This window comes from Gavia stellata, unplaced genomic scaffold (genome assembly GCF_030936135.1).
Source record: "Gavia stellata isolate bGavSte3 unplaced genomic scaffold, bGavSte3.hap2 HAP2_SCAFFOLD_34, whole genome shotgun sequence".
NCBI classification, from domain to species: Eukaryota; Metazoa; Chordata; class Aves; order Gaviiformes; family Gaviidae; genus Gavia; species Gavia stellata.
Window position 1 is genome coordinate 3155529 of NW_026776320.1, and position 27600 is coordinate 3183128.

Below are 27600 nucleotides of genomic sequence, written 5' to 3' on the forward strand. Positions count from 1 at the left end.
TTAAGGGTGACTCTGACATATCCGACTGCCTCTTGTTAAGCTTTAGGTCTTGTTACATCCATCTGTGCTGGATCTGAGAAGCAGAAAATGTCTTCAGGGGTTTCATCTCAGATGCCCCAATTCAAAAGCCAGTTACGGGAGGCGTCTCATGAGGCCTTGCTCCACCAGCCCAGAGGACTGCTGGAAGGGAGGTGCTCCTTAAAACGAGCCATGAAGGAAAGGTGATGGAAATCCTCCTCGTGCAAAAGGTCTGTCTTATCATGAGAAGTTGTCAGGTGAACGGTGGGGATGACTTGTTCAAGGTTGACTGAGGAGAAGACCGTCAGACAGTTACAGGATTGCCCAGCTCTGTGGCTCAGGGCTGACCCCTCAGCAGCAGGTGGCCACAGCTCTCATTGCATGGCCCTGCATGGGCCTTACGCATGCATCACTGCCCTCCTGTAGTGACATTCTTCACGCTTCTGTCACCATCTCCATCAACTACTAATGGAAGTACCTCTTGGTAAAGTTAGTGTCAAGAAGTAGAAGAATCTGGTCGGTTTTCTGCCTTCTTCAGTGTGAGATGTAGTTTGGGGTATTCCTAATGAAACCTTGGGTTGTAAATTGAACAAGCCACCTCTCATGGTCATCACAGCTTTCCTCACATAGTAGAAGTGATAGTACTCATCCTCCTTGCAGAAATACCAATGTGAACAAGATCAATGGTAATAAAAGAAGTGTATCTTGAGTTCCCTTTGGCTTCCTGTGGATAAATGCCATCCTCCTGAAGGAAATCTTTTAATATCCCTCCAAATGAGGTCACAAATGGAACGGAAAGAGGAGAAAAACTCTCCTAACTAGATTTTAATCCCAGGACATGCAAGGTCAAGCTTGGCTGCTTCTCTGAACCAATGTTGAAATAAAAGGTGGGGGTTTTTTCATGAAACACTAAGTTTATCTGAAAGGTTTTGCCGCAATAATTTTTTCAAAGGCTATTAAGCTCAAGTTGTCCACAAGAAAGGTGTGGCGGAGAGGAGCTTTAGCTTTGAAAGCTGGTTGGCTGGGTTTTTTTTCTGAGGGCTACTTCTTGGTGCCGAAGTGGTTCAAGGCTTACCTGCCATGAGTTGCACCACTATCAAGTCATGAGACTTACAGAATAAACTTGCCTAAAGGAGGGAGAATTCCCTTCTTAGCTCAACATACATGGTTCAGATTAATATGTTCTTATTTCCTTCTTTCTTTCCCTAGGAATTTTCCTCTGGCAAAATTGAATGCTTCAGTGGACACTGTTTGAAATCAATGAGAAAAAACATGCCGCCCTGTTCAGACTCTAGCTTTGACAAAAGCATGGAAATATTAAGTGAAAATGTCAATTGAAGACACTTTACGAGGTATTGTATTTCTAGATGTCCAATCCCTGTTCAATTCATAGAATTAAAAGGAAAAGTGAAAGCATGCACAATGAGTCATGTCATGATAAATCTACAGCTAAAAATGTGCGGGGCAGTATGATTATGTTAATGTCAGTGTCAGTGTCTTAGAACGAGAATCACTCTTCTTAGTAAAAGTCTTCTGCTTGTATAAAAAACGTGCATCTTTTCCCAACTCTTTTGAGATCTCTCCTCCGCTTTGGTTACTGAGATGTTATTTGCACTATTGAGACTTCAAGATTAGCCGGTTAGGAAAGTTGCGTCCTTACCGAACTGTCTGCATATGGTACGCAGCAGACTTGGGACCTGAATCCTCAGTGTGGTCCACAGGCTTTTCTTTGCATGATGTGGAGCACTGGATTACAAACTTGGTCAGGTTCCCTAGTCTTGATGGGGAACAGTACAATACAAGACTTCTATACAATATTCTAATACAATAATTCTTTTCTTCTTTCTCTCCTCTGTTCTCTTTCTTAATGTAGGCGGTTGGCAAAGCCAAAGTCAGACCAAAAAAAAATAAGAATATAAAGAAGGTAAGTAGTGGTAACTCCCTAGGATTCCTTTTTACTCTGGTTTCTGAGAAGGATTGTGTTTGGTCACTCCATCTATTTAACTTGGCCACAAAAACTGCTGAACTTATCAACCCAAAGCAGCTGAAGTTGTGAAAATAGATAGTGAAAAGATAGTGAATTTCCTACGAGTTTTAGGAAAGAGGTAGGTGAGAATAGAAGGATATGCTATTAATTCCTGTCAGGCTTGGGGAGAACACAGCTTGAATTCCAGCCTGCACTTAGGCACTAGTGCCTGAGAATCTGTTCCTTAGCTCAGGTTTCTTTGTGACACGGATTTTCTGGAGTCTGCAGGACACAAATTAATTGAAAATCGTTCTTGCAAATAGGAGGTAATATTTGAGTTAAAAAGTAATTCAGTCATGAGGCGCACAAACCCGCTGATGTGGGGAAGGTGTCACTGAAGTTCAGTGATTCACCTTGGAACTGAATCACTGTGCTGAGTACAGAAGCAGGCTTGGTGCTGTGAGGCTGCTTGCTGGCAGCTGGGAAAATGCGTTATTTCCAGGCAGCGTCCTGCCAGCCATGGATGGGCTGAACGCAGGAAGGGGCCTGAAATGCGCTTTGTGTGTAGTAATTCAAGTTCTAATTGTGCACTACTTCCTCACTGACCTCTCTTAACTGTTTTAATGATAGTGCAAGTAACAGACCCGTGGCAAAGGATGCTGTGTGGTAAATACTGGGCAGATCGTTTTTAAAGCAGGCAAGCGTTTGAGTTCTTTGCTATTTGGGAGTTTATCTTGAGACGTTTCTTATCTTCTAGAGCTTTTGTGTCAGGATGCAGAAAATGAGTGATGCATGCTTAAACAATGGACTAAAACCACGCATCTTAAGAAGAGACTTCCCACATAAATATTTTTTTAAAAAAACTATTCGATACAATTTGACATGAATGGAGTAAAAACACCTTAGAGAGAGGTATTTGTTGCTTTCACTTTTCCAGAAAGAAGTAACTGGAATGAACTTGCTTCCTGCATGGAACAAAAGCTGCGTGTTTGTTTTCATCAGATTGGCTTCCCAGTCTATTAAAAAATTGCTATACAAGTCATGCTTTTAGGTAGGTAGTTTAAACATAATTAATTTAAGTTGAATGCTGTGGTGATGACAATAACTTCCAATTCAGTATTTAAAGAAAAAATCAAGCCACTGCAGATTTTTTTACATTTTACTAGAGCAACGGTGAAATAAAGGGACTAACGTATTTTCTGTCTCAAAATATTTTATACATTAATGCATTGTAGTCACCAGAACACTGAAGACCGGAGCTGATGCAAAAGCTGCACAACAAGTCCATGAAGAAAACGGGGATTTGGAGGTCCGCTGAAGCTGCAGACTTCAACAAAGTCGTTACACCATTACAAATCAATCTGTTTTGTTCGACAAACTTATAACAAAGTAAGTGGGTTTTTTTCATGATCTTACAAAGCTACTAAAATGAGCCTTACTAGCAAGCCTTTCTGCTATGGCATAATATTGGCTAGGGACTTTCTCCTTCTTTTGACAACAGAAAAAGGTATTGTTATTCCTGGCAGCAAGAGCTAAATGTATTCAGTGCTCAGGCTGAGACTTCCCTACGTGCCCTTACGTATACGGTACATCCGTGTGACAACTGCTGGGCTGCAGGTGCCTTCCATAGTAGAGTTCCAACAGGGTGGTGCAGCTTGGAACTTCTGGGTTGTTACTGGCAACCTCTGCTAACATTCCGTGGTCGTTGATCAGGTAGGGTCTCCTCCTCGTCCTCTGCCTGCACTGGTATGTCCTGCTCGCAGGAGCAGGCAGTGCCCCTGTGCCGTAAGAAGAGCCGGTGGGGAAGACGGCTGGCCTGGCTGAACAAGGAGCTTATGCTGAGGCTCGGGGAAAAAAAGAGAACTTACCACCTCTGGAAAAAGGGGCAGGCAAGTGAAGAGGAATACAAGGACCTCGTTAGGTCATGCAGGGAGGGAATTAGGAAGGCGAAAGCCCAGCTAGAGCTCAACCTGGCCACGGTCGTGAGGGACAACAAAAAAAGCTTCTATAAATACATTAACAACAAAAAGGGGGCCAAGGAGGATCTCCATCCTCTACTGGATGCGGCGGGGAACATTGTCACGAAGGATGAGGAAAAGGCTGAGGTACTTAATGCCTTCTTCGCCTCAGTCTTTAACAGCCACACCAGGTATCCTCAGGGTATCCGTCTCCCTGAGCTGGATGACAGGGATGGAGAGCAAAATAGGCTCCCCATGATCCAGGAGGAAGCAGTTAACGACCTGCTATGCCACCTGGAGACTCATAAGTCTATGGGGCCTGATGGCATCCACCCAAGGGTGCTGAGGGAGCTGGCGGAGGAGCTTGCCAAGCCGCTCTCCATCATTTATCAACAGTCCTGGTCAACGGGGGAGGTCCCGGATGACTGGAGGCTTGCCAACGTGACGCCCATCTACAAGAAGGGTCGGAAGGAGGATCCGGGGAACTACAGGCCTGTCAGCCTGACCTCGGTGCCGGGGAAGGTTATGGAGAGGCTCATCTTGAGGGCGCTCACGGGACACGTGCAGAATACCCAAGGGATCAGGCCAAGCCAGCACGGGTTCATGAAAGGCAGGTCCTGCTTGACCAACCTGATCTCCTTCTATGACCAGGTGACCCGCCTAGTGGATGAGGGGAAGGCTGTTGATGTTGTCTACCTGGACTTCAGCAAAGCCTTTGACACTGTTCCCCACAGTATTCTCCTGGAGAAGCTGGCGGCCCGTGGTTTAGACAGGTACACTCTTCGCTGGGTAAAAAACTGGCTGGATGGCCGAGCCCAGAGAGTTGTAGTGAATGGGCTGAAATCCAGCTGGCGGCCGGTCACAAGCGGAGTCCCCCAGGGCTCAGTTTTGGGACCGGTCTTGTTTAATGTCTTCATTGATGATCTGGATGAGGGGATAGAGTGCTCCCTCAGCAAGTTTGCAGACGACACCAAGTTGGGAGGGAGTGTTGATCTGCTTGAGGGTAGGAAGGCTCTGCAGAGGGATCTGGACAGGCTGGATCGATGGGCTGAGGCCAACCGGATGAAGTTCAGTAAGGCCAAGTGCTGGGTTCTACACTTTGGCCACAACAACCCCAGGCAACGCTACAGGCTTGGGGATGAGTGGCTGGAAAGCTCCCCCGCAGAAAAGGACCTGGGGGTGTTGATCGACACCCGGCTGAATATGAGCCAGCAGTGTGCCCAGGTGGCCAAGAAGGCCAATGGCATCCTGGCTTGTATCAGAAATGGTGTGGCCAGCAGGAGCAGGGAGGTAATCATGCCTCTGTACTCGGTGCTGGTGAGGCCGCACCTCGAATACTGTGTTCAGTTTTGGGCCCCTCACTACAAGAAAGACATTGAGGTGCTGGAGCATGTCCAGAGAAGGGCGACGAAGCTGGTGAGGGGTCTGGAGCACAAGTCTGATGAGGAGCGGCTGAGGGAGCTGGGGTTGTTTAGCCTGGAGAAGAGGAGGCTGAGGGGAGACCTCATCGCTCTCTACAGCTACCTGAAAGGGGGCTGCGGAGAGGTGGGTGTTGGTCTCTTCTCCCAAGTGACTAGTGACAGGACTAGAGGAAATGGCCTCAAGTTGCGCCAGGGGAGGTTCAGGCTAGATATTAGGAAAAAGTTCTTTACCGAGAGAGTAGTGAAACATTGGAATAGGCTGCCCAGGGAGGTGGTAGAGTCACCCTCCCTGGAGGTATTCAAGGAGCGTGTGGATGTGGCATTGTGGGATGTAGCTTGATGGACATGGTGCTGTGTGGTGTTGGGTGGGTTGGTTTTTGGTGTGTTGTGCCTTGTTGTTGTTGTGTGGTGGTTGGCTTGCGTGGGTTGTTTGTGTGTGGTTTTTTTTTTTTGTTTTTTTTTTTTTTTTCAGGTTGGACTTGATGATCTTACAGGTCTTTTCCAACCGTAGTGATTCTGTGATTCTGTGATTCTGTGAATTATTGTTAATACATTGATTTGTGTAAGGTGTGGGGCTTTGTACTTTGCAGCAAAACTGTTTAACCTGTTTTTTGGAAATAGGTGCTTGTGGCTGCTTAAGACTTCCAGGTCTGAGAGCATGTGCGGGAGGATGTATTTGGAAGGTGTTTCATGTGTAAAGAATTTGGGCACAGCCAATGTTGAAATTTGCCACTGGTGTCTCTGTTTTGGGATTGCCAGTTGCAGAGAGGTCTTCATACCAGAGCATCTTTTATGTACTTGCCCTCTAAATGAATTTTCTTAGCATCAGAACTGCCTTCACTTTTAATTAACTTTTCTTCCATGCTTATGAATGTTCTTATAATGCTTGGTTGAGTTAAGATACTGAGGAAAGTTGGATAAAGCCAAAGTGAAGTAGTCCCAGTGTTTCTGCCTGTCTGTCCATGGCTTAATTCTCTTTGTGAAGCCCAAATGGACATTGTTTTCAGAAAGGTTTGCCAAGTGTAACAGCAGTGGGATGTTTTTTCCAGCATGTATAGTCATGGAAAACCAGTACAAAACTTAGATTACAGTTAAGAGAAGAACAAGCAGCCTGTTGTCTGAGGAAGGCTGTGAACTGAAAATTACTTAATGCTGTCATGCAGAACAACTTAAGTGCTATTATAAACTGCCATAATTTCTTTCTGTTGTCTTACTATGATCTTTAGAATTCTTATTTTTCTCTTGCTTAAATGGATTTTTTTTACTGTGCTCACCGAGAGGGAAAATAAACCTGAAAACAGTGTATTTTTGCAAATCTCAAATGCTTGTTCTTAAATCTATAAAAACCTTGAACATTTGATCTAATTTTTAAGTAGTGAGAGCTTGCATTCATGTATGTGCTGTGTTGACTGGTGTGGCTATTCGTAAGTGCTAAGAGTTGTTGAAGTAAACCCAGTTTAATGCCTGCAGTGACCTTTTTCCTTTATTTACTCACAGACATTAAATAGAAAACAATTTGAACACGTATTTAACTATTTAGGAAGTTTAAGCTCATTTGTAAGGTTTTCTGCATTCACTTGCCATTGTTATAAAAGCAAAAACCTTCTAGCTGCATCGTAAGTTAGAAAGCGCTTTTCTCTTTCTCCTTAATTCAAATCAGGTGTCTTCCACTAAACTTTCGGAAAGACGATTTGAAGGGAATTCACAAGGATCGAATGAAAATTGGAGCACGTCTGGCTGACGTTGATCCAATGCAAACAGATTGTTCAGTAAGTATTTTTAGTTCATTGTGTCAGTGAGATGTTTCCAGTGTTTATGAAAGCTTTCAATAACGTGCTGTCTACAGCTACCTTGGTTTACAATTTTCTCTCAAGCAGTTTGAAAATTGCCCAGAGCATTTCCTTTGTGCTGACATACAATTTCTGATGGAACCTTATCAAGGTTGCAGCTTTCTTTAACATATAAAATGTGTTCTTTTGAATTTCTCTTTAGGTACGGTTTGATGGTGTGGGTGGTCTTTCTGACCACATTTCAGCTTTAAAAGAGATGGTCGTTTTGCCTTTGCTTTACCCAGAAGTCTTTGAGCGATTCAAAATTCAACCTCCAAGGTAACAGACATTGTTTCATAGAATCATAGAATGGTTTGGGTTGGAAGGGACCTTAAAGATCATCCAGTTCCAACCCTCTTCCATGGGCAGGGACACCTTCCACTAGAGCAGGTTGCTCAAAGCCCCATACAACCTGGCCTTGAACACTTCCAGGGTTGGGGCGTCCACAGCTTCTCTGGGCAACCTGTTCCAGTGCCTCACCACCCACATGGTGAAGAATTTCTTCCTTATAGCTGATCTCAATCCACCCTCTTTCAGTTTTAAAGCCATTACCCCTTGTCCTGTCACTACATGCCCTTGCAAAAAGTCCCTCTCCAGCTTTCCTGTAGGCCCCTTTTGGGTACTGGAAGGCTGCTCTAAGGTCTCCCCGGAGCCTTCACTTCTCCAGGCTGAACAATGCCAACTCTCTCAGCCTGTCTTCATAGGAGAGGTGCTCCAGCCCTCTGATCATCTTTGTGGCCCTCCTCTGGACTTGCGCCAACAGGTCCCTGTCCTTACGTGGGGGGCCCCAGAGCTGAACGCAGTACTCCAGGTGGGGTCTCATGAGAGTGAAGTAGAGGGGAAGAATCACCTCCCTCGACCTGCTGGTCACCCATTTTCATGAGAATATTCAACTGAGGTATCAATATGTTTCCATGCTTCAAAATTTTCAGGAGTGTTGATGGGGTTTTTTAGCAGTAGTAAAAAGTAATTTCTTAAAAATGGATAGAATCCAGAATATATGTAGGATCAAAGATGTACTGTGTGGTGAGAATATACTTTGAAAGTGTCTTGCCTTTAAAAGGCAGGGTTGGAGTGTTTTTGTTTTGAGTTCTACGTACAAGTCAACTTCATTAGTTTATAAGCAGGAAGAAGGAATTACCTACTGGTAGTCAACTGTAATTTGTTTCTTGGAAGTCCAGTTGTCTCTCCCACCGACTCTCTTTTTTTTCAAGTGCTCAAGTATCAAGTTTACAATTGATAGGACTTGCAACTAGAACCTTGCAGCGTTTGTTGTACTTAGTTATGAAATGAAATTATTAGTTAGCTTTACATATTCTTGGTCAGCAAAACTCAATCATGGTATATTGAAATACGACTTTTAATCCTTTGCTTTCAGTAACTTTAAAAGTATTACAAAGAACGACAACAAAATCTGTGTTTTGCTTCTTTATTCATTTAAATTCTTTTTGAAACAGCAGTGTATTGGCTTTTCTAGCTGATGGCTATATTTATCTGATGGCTATATTTATCTGATGGCTATATTTATATATCCCAGCTTCAGACTTCCTCCTCATTTATCATCAGCAATGGGAGACCAAGTCCACTAACTTAAAGCTTTTTACGGGAGAATTAAATGCTTTACTATCAAATCTTGCCTTTTGTGAAAACAAGAATGAATGTGCCGTGTATCATTGAAGAATGAACTGGTGATTCATAAGTTAGCCCAGTCTTAGATTCTGTGCTGAAGTTTGTTCTTGTTTGGCTCCACTGTGCTGTAACCACCCCTGTTAGTTTGTCAGCAGTTTTGGAAGTGTTGTTCTGGGACACTACGATCATTTCTCAAGGTTCTGTACATCTGCATGATCCTCTTTATTCATGTTGTTTACTGCCTTGTTGAGTTGTGTAGGAACACAAAACTTCCATCTGGTTTGACTTTTCTCACGCTTCAGCTGTTACCGCTCTCTTACACGTGAAGTGTAAGCTAGAGAGAAGAGTTGTGTGTTGTAGGGATGAGGGTTGTAATAGGTACTTTGCCATGATGTTTTTTTCTTATGTGAATCTTTGGTATTTTTAATTGCAGAGGCTGTCTCTTCTATGGCCCTCCAGGGACTGGGAAGACACTGGTTGCTCGTGCACTTGCTAATGAATGTAGCCAAGGTGACAGGAGAATAGCCTTTTTTATGAGAAAAGGTGCCGACTGCCTGAGTAAATGGGCGGGGGAATCTGAACGGCAGCTTCGTTTATTGTTTGATCAGGTAAGGTGGAAATGTGCCACGTGTTCTGTCCGAGTTGTAACTGTAGTTTTCTGTGGTCAATATTTTTAAGAACTCACTCTTTTTTGGGTTTTGTCAGTTCCTTCCACTGAAACGGGATTGTCAGTGTTTCTTTTTTCAGTGGGTTTTTTAGGGGCTTGAAATCTTGAGATGTATTGGGAAAGATTAATAAAACAAATGAGAGAACCTCGCAAAGCACCCCCCCCCAAAAAAAAAAAAACATCAAACAGCCACAAAAGAGGTTTCAAGAGGCAAGAGACGGTGGCTTTAGATCAGAGGGAAACAGATGCAGGCTGCAAGCATGGTCATTTAAATTCATAACAGAAGCTTGCTTCCAGAACCTGTAATTGAATTAAGTCCTGGCTCTGTTCTCGGTGGTTGCCAAATAGCTGTAAATACTACTGGTATGATTTGTTTCCTGTCACCCAGTCTCAGTGGGTTGACATAGCTGCTGTCTTCTGTTACTCGTGCCACTTACTCCGTTAGCTCAATTAGTAGAGATCCCTGATGCTAGCTGGAAAAATCTAGCTCCAGTGACTTTCCAACCATGACGTTTTTCTCTTTAAAATTGTGCTGGTTTACTTATGTCAGTATTCCTGTGTTTTCATTCTAGGCCTACCAGATGCGACCTTCAATTATTTTCTTTGATGAGATAGATGGTCTTGCTCCTGTGCGGTCCTGTGAACAAGACGAAATCCATAGGTAGTACATTTTTTGTACCTACATAGAAGCTGCTTGATCTTTGTGAAAAGAAGACCACAACCTATTTAACTTCATGTGACACATTCATTTGTCCTGAAAACTAGTAATTCAATGCTACTAAACTTCAGATGGTTTTTAAACAATAATTGAAAACAATTCACTAAGCTTGATAGCAGCACAAGACCTGTGTTACCTTGTCTGTTTTTTTATGTCTTAAAACGAGTCTTTCAGTAAGGAGCATCTCATCAATAAAAGCTTGTCCTTTTTGAGTGGTCATTGGAGAAGGTCATGTAAAATGTAACAAAATTTACTAAACCAGTGAATGAAAATTATATTTTTCTGTTAGCTCTATTGTATCAACACTTCTGGCACTTATGGATGGGTTAGACAGCAGAGGAGAGATTGTGGTAATTGGAGCCACCAACAGGCTGGATTCTATAGATCCTGCTTTACGAAGACCCGGACGGTTTGATCGAGAGTTCCTCTTCAGCCTGCCAAATAAAGAGGTCAGAACTTAAACTCAACCCTAATGCTAATGTGGCAAAGTCCCTCTTTGTAACAAAATCACATAACAGTGCAGTATCCCGGAGCAGTTAAAGTCGAAATCAGTGTTGTACAACTTGGACAAAAGAGGGATGTCTGGAGAGAGCTGCGTTGTGCTGTGGAGGGCAGATCTGGTACTGAATATATATGACTAAGATGATTTCAACAAGTAGGTAGTTCTAGAATTAATTTTGGTTTCACTGTGACCAGCCAAGAAAAGGGGATGCTGCTAGTCACCGAAATGTTTAAGTAAGGATCAATGTCTGAATTAGCTATAAATTACTGCTATCTCATCTGGAAAATGACAGAAATGGTGTGCACGCAAGAATTCCTTTTTGCTAACAACAACTTTTACCAAGGCTGGTGCTGGAGCAACTTAAGATTTTTCATTCCCAAAGCGGTTCATGTTTGCTTACTTATTTAATCCAATTAGGCACTTTCACCCTGAAGCGCTCTTGCTCTCAGTTCTTGGTTTATGAATGGATAGTGGACGTACCTGTGTTGGACTGTTCCCAGGCTGGGTATCCTGGGCGTTACCTATAAGTATTTGGGGATCTGACATTCTTACTGGTACTCGTTAGCAGCGACTTGGACAAAGATGTGAAGTACACTGCACAGGTGCAGGGCTTGGGAAGCTTCTAGTTCAATGGCAATAGCTAAGCAATGAAAAAATAGGTATATAGCAACAAAAACATATTGGGGGGACGATCGTGTGCAAAACTGGAACCCTGTTTTTGTGGTTTTTCTCTGGCTACCGCTGATACTGCTTTTTCTTTTAGTAGCACTTTTTGGAAAAAGGATAAAATGCTTATTGGAGTGAAGGCTAATAAAAGTGCACTGAGCAGTGTAGTTAACACACATTTGCCTCCAGTTTCTATCTGCTTTCAGGAACAGGAGAGGAGGTGCCATGAAATGGATATAATACACAGTTCCCTACTGTGGAAGAATTCTAGAAATCTGCCATAATTAATCTGTGTACCAGGAAATACTTAAATGAAAGTCTTGCTAAGATCAGACACGAAGACAGGCAACATTTGACATTTTCTGGATCAATGCCAGGAGTTTGAGTCATAATTATTGTTCTTCGTAGTAACTGTAGCAATTTGAAAGGTAGTGCTAGGACTGTCTTCCTTGAATGAACTGGCAGAAAACCAAATTTGATGAACTAATGAGCCTGTCAGCATGAGATTTTGCTGAATTGGAGAGAAAAAGTATTTTTATTAATGTGAGGTGGTTTTGTGTTTTGTTTTTTATTTTTAAGAGAAAACTTAGGACAAACCAAAATGCAACCATTTTGTTTCCAGGCTAGAAAAGATATTTTCAAGATTCACACACGAGACTGGACCCCTAAGCCACTGGACATGTTTCTTGAAGAGCTAGCTGAAAAATGTGTTGGTAAGCTTGAAAACAAAGTCAGTCACTGCACGTGACTGAGTCCTAAGGAATCTGAGCTTGTACCAGGCAGCACCCGAGCTCTTGTGCCTTGCTGCAGAGTGAGGCAGCTGACACGCCTTGGGAGCAAACAAAGTTAGATGCTTCTTTTCTTTTAATTTTCTTCTTGTCTCTCAGAACATTAAAGAGCTTTGGGGCCTCTTCCTCAGGACTAAAGTTCTGATTAGGAGGCCGCTTCATAAGCGCAGGGTATCAGGCTGCGAGCCACGTAACAAAACTTCTCTGCAGTTCGGTAATGCTTTGGATTATCTCTTAGCCTGTTAATTTTTAGCTGCATACAAAGTCTTTCAGTGTTGCACTTTGGAAACCTTGGCCTTGACTTCTGTGTTGCCTGAGACTGACATAACATTTGATTCTTGTTTTGTTTATTAGGATACTGTGGTGCTGATATTAAATGCTTATGTGCTGAAGCTGCCCTCTGTGCTCTGCGCCGCCGCTATCCTCAAATATACAAAAGCAGTGAGAAACTGCAGTTAGATATTGCTTCTATTAAAATAACAGCGAAGGATTTTGTCATGGCTATGCAGAAGACTGTTCCAGCTTCACGGAGGGCTGTGGCTTCACCTGGGCGAGCACTATCACCTATTTCAAAACCACTGCTTGAAAACACACTAGCAAGAATTTTACAAGCCTTGCAGAGAGTATTTCCCCACGCAGAGCTTGCTCTAAAGAAGGGCCAACAGCAAGGTATAACAATAGTAGCTGCTTCTTTAAACTTCTGCCAAAGCAAAAACTTCCGATTTGTGCAATCAACGTACAGAAACCTCTCAGCCATAATGACAGTAGGATTTTATAATATGCACATGCACGCCTTTATTTCAGGAATATCGTGCATAGTTTTTATTCTGGATTCTAAACTGAAGTGCTGGATGGGAGCTGTGAATGACTCGCAATACATAGGAGAGAACTATGCATTCTCTCCTAGAGCACCCTGTTTCTCACAGTAGCTAATATCGTGTTTATCATTCATAGAGATGGATTTAAGGTTTAATGTGTGAGGCACCTCTTTCAAAATAAATGTTTAAATGGGGGGAGAGGGCATTTTTACATGAATGCTTCTAATTCCTGTGAAGAATGTCAGAACCACAATACAACTATAAGTGGTTTAAGCTAAATATTGTTACAGCTATCGTGATTTTTAACCATAGTCTCCTAATTTGAATGTTTGTGGATCACACTGTACGCCTGCACATGAGATCAGAATGTTTCAGTAACGTATACTCTGGGGCTGGGCTTGCATAGCATATGTGAGCTCACACTCCTGACTGCATCAACCCTGACCAAGTTGTCTGTCGGTTGGTGACAGCAAATAAATTGATAAACTCGCTGCACTCCTGATTAACGGAGATCCATGAATAGTTAGTTATTATCCTAATCCCTGGAGAATATCCTGCCAGTATTACTCCCAGTAGAGCTGGTAGATTGTTTGCATTGGTGAAAGAGGCAGAAACCCACCAACAATATAAAAGCAGAGAGGCTAAGGGATTGGTAATTGCATCCCGTCTCCGTTGTTGGCCTTTCATGATCTCTTCCTTCGGGGATCTTTGAGGAGCCTTATTTAGAAGATGTGTTGGTCTGTATATTCTGACTCACTAGTCCTAGACAAAGGGAAGGCTGTGGCCACCACGTTCACTTAATTTCCCCACATCCAGTGGGGGAACCTGCTCCAGAAGGAAGTGGCCTTGTTGGGTTCTTCAGGTGCCTAGGAACTACAGAAGTTCCTAATCATCTTTATTCTAAGGAAGAAACCTCCTGTTGTTTTCACCAACAGAGAGAGAATACCTTATGCAAATCATGTGATGTAGGACAGCTTTGTAGAGACTTGTGCAATCTCCTTAGATCTGTGGTAGGATAAACTCTTCAGAAAATAACATTCTGCATGTGCCCTCAAATGAAGAAATACAATATAAGGGGTCTCCAGCACTGATTTAGAAGCTGTATTAATGTGAGAGGAAGATATGGACTATTCAGGAAAGTTAACAAACCTCTCTTGTCTTTCAGACAGTTTAAATCATATTTTAAGAAATTATGCAATTGACAGTGATGAGGAATCACCATCAATCTTTGAAGATAAGCCAACTCCTGAAATGCCTGGTAGACAAAAGGAAAAATTCCTCAATTTTAGCAGGTACATATTTGTCCCTTTATGTTTGCATTATTAAGATGGCCGTGTCTGTAAACAGTTTTGGTGTGAGGGGTGGTAGATGAAGAAGTAGAGGGGAGGGGTGTGGGGGGGTGATCAATATTTGCAAGAAGTAAGCGTGAAGATCCAGCTGGGTACTGAGGTTCTAATGGAGTACACTGCCATAACCCATCAAACTGAATGGCCCAGCCCTCTTTTCCTAAGTCAAAGTGGTCCACAGACTATTAGAATGTGTTGATTTAATCCATGGCAAACCTTGAAAGACTCAAGACCAAAGAAACGTGCTGCCTGTCCTTTTAGCTAAAAAAACCCTACAGATTCGTGTAGACATCTTTTGCCCTTCTAATTTCCAAGATTGTTAAACCAGTAGCGAATTATGTAGCAGAAACAGAACTGAGAAATGGTTTGTTAAAACACTGTGAGAAAAACTTAAACAATGTCTGCATTTTGTACCTTTAACCGACTAAGTTTATGTTAACTTTTTAACATTTTAATGTGGAAGTCATATAAGCTGACAGTTGAAAAAACAGATTATTGTCGTCACTGGTGGGTCAGTTATTTTTCTCACTTTCTATTGCTGCGCTGTCCAGAAAATCTTCTGACCTGCTGAGCTTGGTTAGGTCTCTAGATCTTTGACTTCAGCCAGCAAAGGTACAATAGTATTGCGGTGGAAAAAAACGAATGCTCTTCACCAATGTGTTTCATGCTAGTAAAGCAGGATTACTAGGAAATTAATAGACAATTCAAAGATGAAACATTAGAATGACTGAATAAAATAAATATACATCTTAATACATATTGAGTGTACTGCTGTAATTTAACCAGTCCATTTGTGTACTTCTTCAGATACAGCTAATGTGTTTCAGTGCCCACGTTAATTTTTTTCTAGAAATGTTGTTCTACTCCTTCCTTCCCACTATCTCCAGTAACTATGGCCAAATTTCAGCTTAACTAGACAGATGTAGAGATCTCACAGCTACTTAAACTCAAGACCTACTGAAAATCAGTGTCTACGGGCAGTGAGGAGATCCAGATAGGCGTGTGCTGAGAGATAGAGTTGTTATTCTCCCCCATATCGGGTTACTGATGAGTTGTCACATGTGTATTTAGCTGGACAGTCCCCCTGTATGATTTAAGAGCCGTTACTTAACCCAGCCAAAGGAACAGCAGACATGTTGGGGATTGGCAGGATTTCTTAAGGGAGGTATGGTACAAGTTTTTTAAAAAGAAAATGGGCTTTGACAGTGTTCCTGATCACAGACCAGCTTATTATTTGCTGGAACATGGAGAGTATTTACCGAAAGGGAAAAAAAAAAAGAAAGAAAGGTGTATAGGAAAAAACCTTATCATCTGTGTGCCTATTCATCACCTCATTTTTAAACTTGTTTTCTTCTTCCTGTTCTAGAAATGCTTATTACCAGCCAACATCTTGCAGGCCACGGTTCTTACTAGTTGGAGAGCCAGGATACGGGCAAGCTTCTCATTTGGCACCTGCAGTAATACATGCCCTGGAAAAGTTTCCAGTCTATACACTAGACCTATCTGTTCTGTTTGTTAGCATCACATCATCGGAAGAAACATGTGCACAGGTACCTTTTTTTCTCTTTAATCTCATAGGATTCATGAACTGTATATAAACTAGTAAAGTAAGCAAAATTCATTGTTAATGGAGGTGGCCTGGTTTGAATGTGCTGTTAGGTTTACTTCTGTCTGAAAAGCCACTTTTCTGCTAGATCAAATGATACCAAATGAGGATGTTACATGTGGCCCTATCTTTCATTCCAAAGGAATGGAAAGTGAGGATGTTGCTAGCAGCTTGGGAAGCTGGGAGGTGCTGCTAATAAACCCCTCTTTATAGCAAGAAGTCCTCCCCATCTCGGTGGGATCCAGAAAGTTGTTTTCATTGCTGCTTAAGAATCTGTGCTCCCAGTAGATGGCTCTGCAGCAGCCTGACTGCCTGTCATGCACTTTTTGTAACCTTCATTTTCATTATATTTGTAAGGCAATCAAGCTTTTGGGGAAAAGAAGTGTTTCTTTTTTATATATACATATACAGCTTGTACTGCTGCAGTATATGCAGGAAAAGCGTTAAAATTCATGGAACGCTTACGTTTGTTTTTCTTATACTAGAAATTAAATATAAGCAGATTTAGTGCTGTTTTCCTTTTTACTTTTAGGCAGGAAATCCCTTTCATTGTTTGACATCACTGTATTAAAATATTTTCACCTTTAGTAGCAGCATTTGAGAGCTCTACAAGTAAGGATGGACATGTTACATGACTGGAGACTCATTTGTCACATAAGAGGAACAATTCCTTTTGTGTTATGTGATGGTTGCACCTGCGGTCATATAACTAGCATGTCTAGTCACTGCCTGGATATACCACGTGCACTTCCCATCTTGTGACAGGAACTCCCTGAATATTGATAATCTGAAAGGGTGCACGGAGAAATTTGTCATGTGAAAGGACTGTTGCCGCTTCCCTCATGTGGTAGATGCATGTCCTCTTCTGTGATCGAGGTACCATCTGTAGGCAATGGCTTGTGGTCTTCCGAAGCACGTAATCTGGTCTGATTGATAATGAGAGGCTGTGAGTGGTTTAGCTATTCAGGCAGCTATTCAGACTGGTCACCTCTTATAAAATGTACGTGAAGTTATGAATTGTAACCAGGCTTCTTTCACAGTGTCAGCCCTCATCTTTTCACATAGGTCTTTGCTTGTTCAAACTGTGCTTCAGAGTGACTTGGATATGTGCGCACTCTGAATTGAAAATGGTGCAGTCAGAGTCGTGTAGTGATTTACCCAGGCTAATACATCTTGCTCAAGGGTTAGTCTTGTTTTTTCAGGCACACCACCACAGCAGCTGAGTTGTAAGGCTCTTTAGGCATTACCTTAAACCTAAGTAGTTTTGAAATCAGGCAGAGATTCAGGTCAGTTTCTGTCTGTGTAGCAATGTCCATATTTGAGTAAAGTGAAAATTTTACCTTATTGTTAAGGAGTTGTTTTTTGTTGGATTGTTTTGATGTTTTGGCTGCATGTGCTCCTATTTCATAAGACAGTTTGACTGACACGTAGTTATTTATTAGCCTGTTCTACATGGTTTAGTTTTCTTATCCAAGCTTTCATTTTACCAGTTGATGCGAGAAGCACAAAGAACAGCACCAAGTATCATTTATATTCCACATATCCATTTGTGGTGGGAGGCTGCTGGAGCTACATTGAGAGCTACTTTTACAACACTACTGCAGAACATTCCAGCATTTGCTCCAGTTTTGCTGCTTGCAACATCTGATGTGTGTCATGCAGATCTCCCAGAAGAGGTATTTCTGTTGATACTTTTCTTACTTTTTTTAGTCAGTTTTTTGTTAATTTATAAATCCTTTAAACATTGGAGTACTGTGCACTCTTAAGCAAATTCATACTGTTATTACTCAGGCACCCTAACCAGGTCTCTTAAAATTTGCTTAGACAAAACAATGCTTGAAAGCATTTGCCTAAAGTGTTTTCTGAGTAAAGAGCTTGACTTTGACCCAACTTTTTCCCCCTTCTCACACACTCATGCTTATTAGACAGACATAAACATTTACTTCAGACAATAATTCCAGTGACTTCAAGATTGTTAGGTATGTACTTAGTCAAGAATATACGGTGCTTGAAATGTACATGGGAAAAAGATACTTTTACTGAAAAGTGAAAGATAGTTTTACAGAGAAAGTACGATGGTCACACTCTTAATGATGGAATGTAATTTCAAATTTAAATTCTTTATTAAAAATTTCAATTTCTTTCTTCATATCAGTGAAAGCTTTACAAATCAGAAAGCTAAGTTCCAACTTCTGTTTAAGTAACTTGGAAATCTATTTTTAGTTGTATTTCTTAACAAAATTCAGTAAGAGTATGTGCTTAGCTTTCTAGGTATCTGAGAGTGTGCATTAAAGGAAGGTGTTCAAAATGTGAATATGCTGCTCTGATTATTTTGTCTCATTTACTGGGGGGGAGAGAGGGGGTTGCCTAGATGTGTTTATCATCAAATGCTTTGAAAGGGCTTAACTTTCTACAGAAATTCTTCTACGGTTAATAAATTCTTTCTAAAATAAGTATTGAAATTCCTTCCATACTTTCTGGTAGTAGAGATTGAAAAATGGAGTAAAACTTGGAAGTGTGCAGCTTTAGACACCTCATTTAAATTAATTTAAAAAAAACCCACAGCACCTTACCAAAAAAGCCCACACTTGTCTCCTGAATCCTGCCTGTTCCTTCGATAGCTGCCATAAAGATTCAAACTAAAGGACGGCAAGGCAGGTAAATACAAAATAAGCAGTCTAGGAGGTGCTGAATGTCAGCACTTTATCAGTGTATCATAGGGTCCCTTCATTGAGCTTTAACTCTAGAGGTGTTCTTTAGAGAAGATACTTTAATTTGCCATGCTAACCTATGAAAATCCAGCCTTTTAAGGCCAAGAAGATACCTTTTCACAGTTTGTCTTATCAAGGTGATTATTCGGTTTAATTTGGAAAGGCACTCATCTTTTTGGAACAGAACATGAATTTGTGTGACCTTACATCTGAAATATCTTTTCTCCTCATGCTTTAGATAAAAGAATTGTTTATTAATGATGATGAAGTGTTCAAAATCCAGTTGCCTAATGAGGAAGAAAGAAGAACATTTTTTGAGGACTTAATTGTAAATCAAACTGCTAAACCTCCTGCATCAAAAACTAAGACAGGTGAGGATATTCTACATAGAAAACTTTGCTAACTGTAAGTTAACAGCTCTACAGCATTTGCTTTGGTGGTAATTTTCTATCAATAATTTTTCATAGGCTTGTATTTGAGTACCGTAAATTGACTAAAAGTTTCTGATTCTTTTAAGCTTGGCAGACATTGGAAGTACTGCCTGTAGCACCACCGCCTAAGCCTCCACAGCTGACAGAGGAAGAAATAAGACAGCTGGAGGAGCAGGAGGAGGATATATTGCGTGAACTGAGGATTTTCTTAAGGGATGTGACTCGTAGACTTGCCGGTGACAGACGTTTCAGAGCATTTACAAAGCCTGTCGACCCAGAGGAGGTAAATTAGTGTTGATCTGTAATACCATTTTATCTGCGTGTATTCATAATTTCTGCGTGTTTATATTTCTCAGAGTTTGTGTGCTCTTTATAGGAAGGTTTGTCTTTGTTTTTAGGACTGTACTATTCTGATTTTTCAAGAAGCAGGAAGTTTGCTTTTACTTTTGCTGACTCCTTGAGGCCCTCAAATGTCTGTTATTTGAGTTTCACTGAAAGCCCCGGGTTCCTTCTGCAATGCCTTCAGAACTTTAGAATATTTCAGTTGGAAGGGACCTATAACGATCATCTGGAGCGACTGCCAGTTAGACCAACTGCCAGTTAGACCGACTGCCAACACAGTTCACTCATGAAAAGGCTTTGACATGTAGGCATGTTACAGCACTGAAAAGCAGAGAGATCTCTTTCTTTATAATTATAAACAGTATCTATAGGACTGTTTTAATAAAGCCTAAAGCTCTTTAATTGACTGTCAGTAGTTTCTGTGAGAACAGGAGTAAGAACAGCAGTTTTTAAAATAAATTCTAAGATTCTATTCTCTGTTTCATCTGGGGCTCCTCCGTATAAGATCAACCATAAGGGCTGTGTGGTTTCTTCTTCTTCCCATACGCTTCTGTCTTTTTTTTTTCTCATGTAATGTATTGAATAAGTCTAAGCCAGGGGCATATACTTCGAAGTCAGCTGTCGTTTTAATAGAGCTTTGCATTTCAGCAAAGTCCTGTTCCCCTAAACATCCACTGACTTGTCTTTCCCTTTACTTCTAGTTTCTGAGATGTAAATAACCTAAACAAACCTAGATGTCCTCATCTATACTAGTCATTAGGCTCCTTTTATGGTCTGAGTAAAGAAATCGGCACCTCTCGGTCCAGTTATCTCATGCAAAAGTAGATGCCTAGGACAGATACTTCAAAGGTGCATTCCTGCACCTTTTTCTTCCCGCCAACAACAAAGAGAATCTCGGGTGACTCTACTGAGAAAGCTTTCTTTGCTGTGATTTTCTGAAGCAAAGTGAAATGAATCCCACTCTGGGTGTCTGCTCCCTTCTCTGCCCCACACGTGCTTCTGACCTCCCTGCTTCTTGTTTTTCCCTCTTCTGGTCTGTCTCTTCAAAGCCAGTTGAAATAGCCCTTCTATTTTCAAGCAACTAACTGGTTAATTTCCATATCTTTGGATGTGTCATAAATATTTGGGGTTTTGAAGAAGTCCTTTATTTTACGTTATTAAAATAATTAATGTTGGTAGATACTGTGTTAAATCTCTGAACACGCATATTTCATTTGTAGGTACCTGATTATGACGCAGTTATTAAACAGCCCATGGACCTTTCGGCAGTTCTCTCGAAGATTGACTTGCACCAGTACCTAACTGCAGGAGATTTTCTAAAAGACATCGATCTAATCTGCAGCAATGCTTTACAGTACAACCCAGATAAAGACCCTGGAGGTGAGAATGTGTTTTTATCCCTAATTTGGAAAAATTAAAAATGTATAAATTGATAAACGTCGTCTGTGGACAGTAGACTTGGAATTAGATCATTTTAAACATCCACAGAGAGCATTTCTTGCCAGGATGTAAATGTTGGAGCATTAAACTACTTGGACAAGAAATTGTGATAGAAGTGTTGATCAGTAACTAGTGCTTTTGCTTTAATGATTAACTTTTATGTTGTTATGCTGAAAATATTCACTGAGATAACCCTTCAGAACCTATCTATGAAAAGAGCAAAATCTTTCGATAAGTAATCAAAATAAAGGATTTCATCAGCTGGTAGAAAAGACTCAGTTCTGACTGTAAAATTTCAGATCGTCTCATTAGGCACAGAGCTTGTGCTTTGAGAGATACTGCATATGCCATCGTGAGAGAGGAAATGGATGAAGATTTTGAACAACGCTGTAAAGAAATTCAAGAATCTCGCAAGAAAAGAGGTATGGTTTTTGACGCTAATGATTTTAAGACTTGTCTCGGTATTTGTAAACAACAATGCAAGACACAATTCTTTGCTATCTGCTCTTTATTGCAAGGTTGTAGCTCTTCAAAGTATGCTCCGCCTTACTACCGTGTAATGCCAAAGCAGAACTATGTTCCTGGCTGTGAGAAAACAGACCCAAAGTGTAACGAAAAGATGAAGATGCCAGCAGCGCCTGTAGATTCCAGTACACCGTGCTCTGAAGGCAAGTTGCATTTTATTCAGACTTTCCTGGAGAAGGTGCTAAAGTCACTGATACCTTCTCTGGTTTTGTGACATAACAGGTTTCTGTGATGCCTGGTTCTTCGTGCCAGAGGCGTTCAGTGTTTTTAATTTGCTTCAAAACGTGAGATAAATCCAGAGGTCATTCATTCGATAGAGTTATGAAGTTCAAGTACAGTGGATGGTTTACATTGTAAGACACTGGACTTGATGACCCAACTGACATTTAACGGCTCCTAAATTGCTCTCTCTTGAAGTCAAAAATGTTGTACATGGCAGTTTCTGAATACTCAACTAGCTTTTAGTTACGAGAAACAGTATTTTTCCCTTCCCTGCCCTCAAATGCTAAAATCTATGCCACCTCTTAGTGTGATTTCCAACTGAAGGGGGAAAGGGCAGAAAAATAGGGGAGCAATAATAATAGATATGTAAAGGAAAGACAATTATTTCCTCACTCTTCCTGTGAAAAGGACATGAAGGAACAAAGGGACTTGGGTCTCTTTCGGCTAAAACGCATGACATGGTGTGAACTTTCCTGGTCTCCATAACAGGACTAGGAATTTTGCCATTGACTTCACCCATGCGCTTTGTGCAGTACTCCGTCGATACAAAGAACGGTGGGTTTTTCTGGAAGGCAAAAATGCTAAGTTTGTTTTAAACAAGGTTAACAGAAAGCGTGTGAGGTGTAAGTCTTCACAGGCAAATTTTTCTCCAGCAAATATTCCCTTAAAATTGTCTCTTTAACTCTGCCCAACATGTGTTTAGCTTCTGAAGTTTACAGCTTTATAACCGATTTGAAGAAGGGCTCGTCTCCAAATGCTTTTCTGTTCATCTATATTAGTTCACGTAGTAAGACAGTAAGCAACTTCACCTAATAACTTTGCTTTCTGGTAATACTTCCTATATAAAGTAAGAATTTTCTGCTCATAAAATCTTGAAGCTGATGGTTTTGTGAGTGAAATTCTGTAGCTGGCTTTTTAAAATCTAATAGCAAATTGACCTCATTAACTTGCAACTCTTTCTCTAGACATATGTAGGGAGACAGACAATGTTACCTGAGCTCCTTTGATAATTTTCCTTGTAAGTCAAGTAAGATGAGGATGCTGGATTTTGAAGGAAGAACTGTTTTGGTAAGGTTTTGGCTTACTTTTTCTGATATCTCTTTGTAGAGATGTCAAAAAGGAAACGCAGAAAGAACAAAGCGTCTTCAAGTATCGCAGCAAAGAGGAGGAAATTTTAGTTCAATAAAGAGAATAAAGTTCCAGAAGACCAAAATGAAGCAGAGAGTGCGGAAGAGTCTCCAGAAGAACATGTTTCTAACATGGATTGCACGGAAGTTGAGTCCACGCAGGATTCTTCTATGGAAGAAAATGGAAGCGTACTTCAAGAACGACAGAAAAATGGGCATGAAAATAAATCTGGGTCAGAAAACGAAAGAGAGAGGGTTCTTCTTGTGGCTAAATCTGCTTCTGAAAAGAAAAGTGTCATGCTTTCTGAACATTCAGACCTAAGAGAGGACAGTGAAATGCCAGATTGCCAAATAGCAGAAAGTTCTGAAGACGGAGATTCAAATGGTAAGTGAAAGGTCAAACAGGTCCTTTAGCTCCTTTTTCTTCCTGAGGAGGATTACACTATTTATTAGGAGGGGGGAGGGGGGGGGGGGGAGAAGGGGAGGGGAGGGGAGGGGAGGGGAGAGGAAATATTTCCAGTCGGAAGGGACCTACAATGATCATCTAGTCCAACTGCCCGACCAGTCGAGGGCTGACCCGAAGTTAAAGCATGTGGAGGGCACTGTCCAAATGCCTTTTTTTGGGGCACTGACAGGCAGGGGGCATCGACTACTGCTCTAAGAAGGACTGTTCCAGTGTTTGACCACCCAGGAAATGGTGGGCATAGCCCCAGGAAAAGGGGGAGAAAGCAGCACGGGTGGGGATAGCAACGCCACCTGCACTGTGAGAAACACCAAGACTTTTTTGGCAATTTTCAAGCCTTTATTTTCTTTTACTGCCTGATAATTAGACTTAGAGGGCTGGCAGCCCTTGAGGGCCGGCACATGCCCCAGCTGCTGGCCCACCCCGGTTTCGGCAGTGCCTGGGGCATTCTTCTAGTGCTGCCGGCGGGGTGGCCTCTTCTTGGCTAGAGAGGAAGCCTCGGGGCTGCCAGCCCTCCTCTTCGGGGGTCGCCGTGGCCCCCCAGGGGAGTGGTCCCTGCCCCGGCTGGGAGTAGATGGATGTGCCATGGCCTCCTCGGGATCCTCCGGGGGCTCTTCTTGCTCCCCAGGAATAGGAACGGGGGCAGAGGGAGGGCTGCCAGGACCCCCACGAAGGGCAGCTGCTGAGGTGCTGGGGAGGTCGTCCACGTTGGTTCCCTCGGAGCTGCTGGAGGGGGCCGGGACAGGTGTGGGAGACCCTCCTCGGGAGGCAGCGGGGCTGGGGGCAGCCACGGGGCTGCCCTCCCGCTCCCCGGCAGCATGGCCATCCTCCAGACCCAGCAGACGGTGGGCTTCCCCACTGCACCGTCGCACAGCAACATTAATAAGTTGGTGCACAAATGTTGCCGCACGGCTTTGGAGGGAGGCCCCCAGCAGCTGGACCAGTAGGTCTTCATCCAGCCCAAAGAGGACCAGGAGGGGCATGACGAGGTCCTCCACGATGGCCACCAGCGAACGCCGGTTCCCAAAGATCCGTCCCAGCTCCTGACGCACCCACGTCAGAAGGGGCTGGAGGAGAGCTGGGTGGTCCCGGAAAAGGGATGCCCAGGTGTTGGGCTGGAGGCCACCCAGAGAAGCCCTGGACACCATCCCCACAGGCTGTGGTAGTGTCGCTGCAGGGCTGTGGGCAGCTGGATGGCCAGGAACTCCTCCTGCCTGGTGGCTGACGACGGATGAAGCCACAGGTGGGACAACATGCTCCTCAAAGTTGTCGTCTGCCCGCACCGAGTGCACGATGGAGAGGATCCTCCTCTTGCAGAGGGGGCACTCGGGCTTGCTCTCAGCCCACCGCAGGATGCACCCGTAACAGAATTGGTGGAGGCATGGCATCACATAGGCGGCATTGTCCCAGCTGTCCAGGCATATTGGACAGCAGTTCTCCAGCTCCGTGGCCATGCTCTCTATGTGCTGCGGTGGGCTGGGGGGAGCTGGCGATGTCAAGAGGCTCCCTCGCACCGGTGCTGCAGCAGCGGGTGTCACACTAGAAAAGGAAGAGAGGCCACGGTCATTGGGTGGCCTGGCGAGGGGTGGAAGAAATGCCCAGGTCCCTCAAGAAGGAAACCCTCCCAGCTCCCCAGGGTGAGGTGTCCCCGCACAGCTCACCTCTGCTGCTGTGAGGGTGCCTCCTGGGTGCCCCGGCTGCCTAAAGCTGGCAGGGCCGGGAAAATCCTTTGACGGCTCTGGGGTTGGACACGAGAGCTGCAACAAACAACTCCCTGAGCACGACACCAGCACCAAAGGCCTCGCTTAACACTCCAAACCTCGCGAACTCGCTCAGCTGGAGTGCTGGCACGAGCTGGCTGGGTGCGACTCGGCGCCCAGATATAAGCAGTGGGGGACGCCTGGTCACAATCCATTGCTTGGGAATATCACAGTCCGTCACTAGGTGACATCACAGTCTGTCTCTCCGGGACGTCTCAGTCCATCCCTTGGTGACAACAGAACCCATCGGTTGAATCGGGGATTCAGTGACATCAGAATCCATATCTTGTTGATGACACTGTCCCAACGGGCCATCCTCGCCCAAGGCGCTCACCCTGGCAGCGCTGCAGCCCCAGTACACACATCTGGGGTTACCGCAACACCAGTGCCCACTCCGTCCCCCCACCTCTTGTCTTGTGCTCGGCATCGGTGTTTCACACCAGTTACCGAGGTCTCAGCCATGTCTTCCCAGAGCCCTGTCAGGTCGCTCTGGCCATGGCAGATGTCTCCAGGCACATACGACAAGAGGGTTCATTGGGTAACACCCCGTGCCTCCCTGGGAAGCTGCGGGACAAAGTCCCACAGGCTCTTCCCACACCCCAGCATGCTGGCCAGCCCTCGGGGCTCCCCTGCTTCCTCCCACAGGGATCAAGGGCAGCACTTGGCTCGCTCTCACAGTTTTTCTCCTGTCTTTCTCCCCTAGCCAGAAGGCACAAGGGTGATGCCCTCTGCTCAGCACCCATCAGGCCTCATGCCGGTGCTATGTCCCATGTGGGATCCTGGACAGGAGGGAGGCCGACATAGCAGAGGGGCTCAGGGGAGGCAAGGAGGGTCTGTGGGGCTGGGGCTGGTTCAGCATGGACCAGAGAAGGTGTTGGGGCACCTCACAGCACATGCTGGTGCCTATGGGGAAGGTATCAAGGGGATGGGGACAGGCTCTTCCCAGCACTGCCTGGTGGGAGGGTGAGAGACGGTGGCATTGCCTGAAACTAGAGAGGTTCAGGCTGGAGGTAAGGGATCAAAACCAAAATCCCTGTGAGGATCATGAAGCACTGGAGTGGGATGCCCAGAGATGAGGTAGGATCCCTGAGCCTGGAGGTCTTCAAGACCTGAGTGGCCACAACCCAGAGCACGGCGGTCACAAGCCCGTGAAGGGGGACTCGCCAAAGTCCCAGAAGAGAAAGCACTGCCTGTAGAAAATACAGCAAAAGTTTCCAAAGGTGCAACAGCTTCCAGAAGCTGCAGTGTCAGAAGCCACTTTCTGGTTTCCTTCGATTCAGCAGCTTTCACAAACATTGATTAAAAATAGAATAGAACAGAACAGAACAGAACAGAACAGAATAGTTCCAGCTGGAAGGGACCTGCAACTATCACCTAGTCAGACTGCCTGACCACGCCAGGGCTGACCAGAAGTTAAAGCATTAAGGGCATTGTCCAAATGCCTCTGAAACAGTGACAGGCATGGGGCATCGACCACCTCCCTAGAAAGCCTGTTCCATTGTTTGACCACCCTCTTGGTAAAGGAATGCTTCCTAACATCAAGTCTGAACCTCCCCTGATGCAGCTTTGAACCCTCCCCACGCATCCTGTCGCTCCCTCTCCACTTCCCCTCCTCAGGAAGCTGTAGAGAGCAATGAGGTTGCCCCTCAGCCTCCTTTTCTCCAAACTAGACAAACCCAGAGTCCTCAGCCGCTCCTCATAGCACATGCTTTCCAGCCCTTCCACCAGCTTTCTTGCCCTCCTCTGGATGCATTCAGGGACCTTAACATCCTTTTTCAACTGTGGGGCCCAGAACTGCACACAGTACTCAAAGTGAGGCCGCACCAACGCTAAATACAGCAGGATAAACCCCTCTTTTGACCGGCTGGTTATGCTGTGTTTAACGCACCCCAAGATGCGGTTTGCCCTCTTGGCGGCCAGGGCACACTGCTGACTCATACTGAGCTTCATGTCAACCAGCACCCCCAGATCCCTTTCTGCAGGGCTGCTCTCCAGACACTCTGCTCCCGAGCTATACTTGTGCCCGGCGTTCCTCCATACAAGGTGCAGATTGCCCAACGCTCCAATCTATCCAGGTCCCTCTGCAAGGCCTCTTGTCGCTCGAGAGAGTCAACAGCACCTCCCAGTTTGGTATCATCAGCAAACTTGCTAATGGTGCGTTCAACTCCTGCCTCCAGACCATTGGTAAGAATATGGAACAGAACTGGCTCTAGGACTGAGCCCTGAGGAACACCACTGGTGACTGGCCACCAGCCAGATGTAGCCCCATTCACTACAACCCCTTGAACCCTGCCGTTCAGGGCCATTATTTGAACTTAGTATTTTAACAAGATCACAAAAGTTATCTGTCTCTCCCATCTTCTCCCACGTCCAGTTAAACAAGTGTCCTCTAACTCTCAAAGAAAGGACATAAAAGTAGCAAACTTCCAATAAAGGAAAGAACACATAACTAACGTGAAATAAACAAGGAATGGAGAAATATGACAGGGAATTAAGTAATACATCACAAATACAAATAAGCTTAAAAATGTTGACATAAAAAATGTTCTTTTTTCAATAGCTATTGCTCGAGCAAGGCACTCGAAATTTCTTGCCAATTATGTTTTATTCCTCTGTCTTAAATATACATGTATAGTTCTAACTTTTC

The 27600-nt window shown here is 43.7% G+C and overlaps 1 protein-coding gene across 1 annotated transcript in view; it reads left to right on the forward strand.

Moving 5' to 3' along the window:
* The first annotated feature begins 422 nt into the window (after positions 1–422).
* The window catches only part of LOC132320864 (ATPase family AAA domain-containing protein 2-like), a 31515-nt gene continuing 4337 nt past the window's right edge, over positions 423–27600 (forward strand). Inside the window, exons 1-14 of the mRNA XM_059834489.1 lie at positions 423–502; positions 7024–7132; positions 7356–7471; positions 9255–9429; positions 10061–10149; positions 10496–10655; positions 11997–12087; positions 12517–12898; positions 15693–15876; positions 17423–17608; positions 18882–19014; positions 19161–19357; positions 20637–20796; positions 21156–21278. Of these exons, the coding sequence (XP_059690472.1) occupies positions 423–502; positions 7024–7132; positions 7356–7471; positions 9255–9429; positions 10061–10149; positions 10496–10655; positions 11997–12087; positions 12517–12898; positions 15693–15876; positions 17423–17608; positions 18882–19014; positions 19161–19357; positions 20637–20796; positions 21156–21278 (2185 nt within the window). The remainder of the gene's footprint in view (positions 503–7023; positions 7133–7355; positions 7472–9254; positions 9430–10060; positions 10150–10495; positions 10656–11996; positions 12088–12516; positions 12899–15692; positions 15877–17422; positions 17609–18881; positions 19015–19160; positions 19358–20636; positions 20797–21155; positions 21279–27600) is intronic.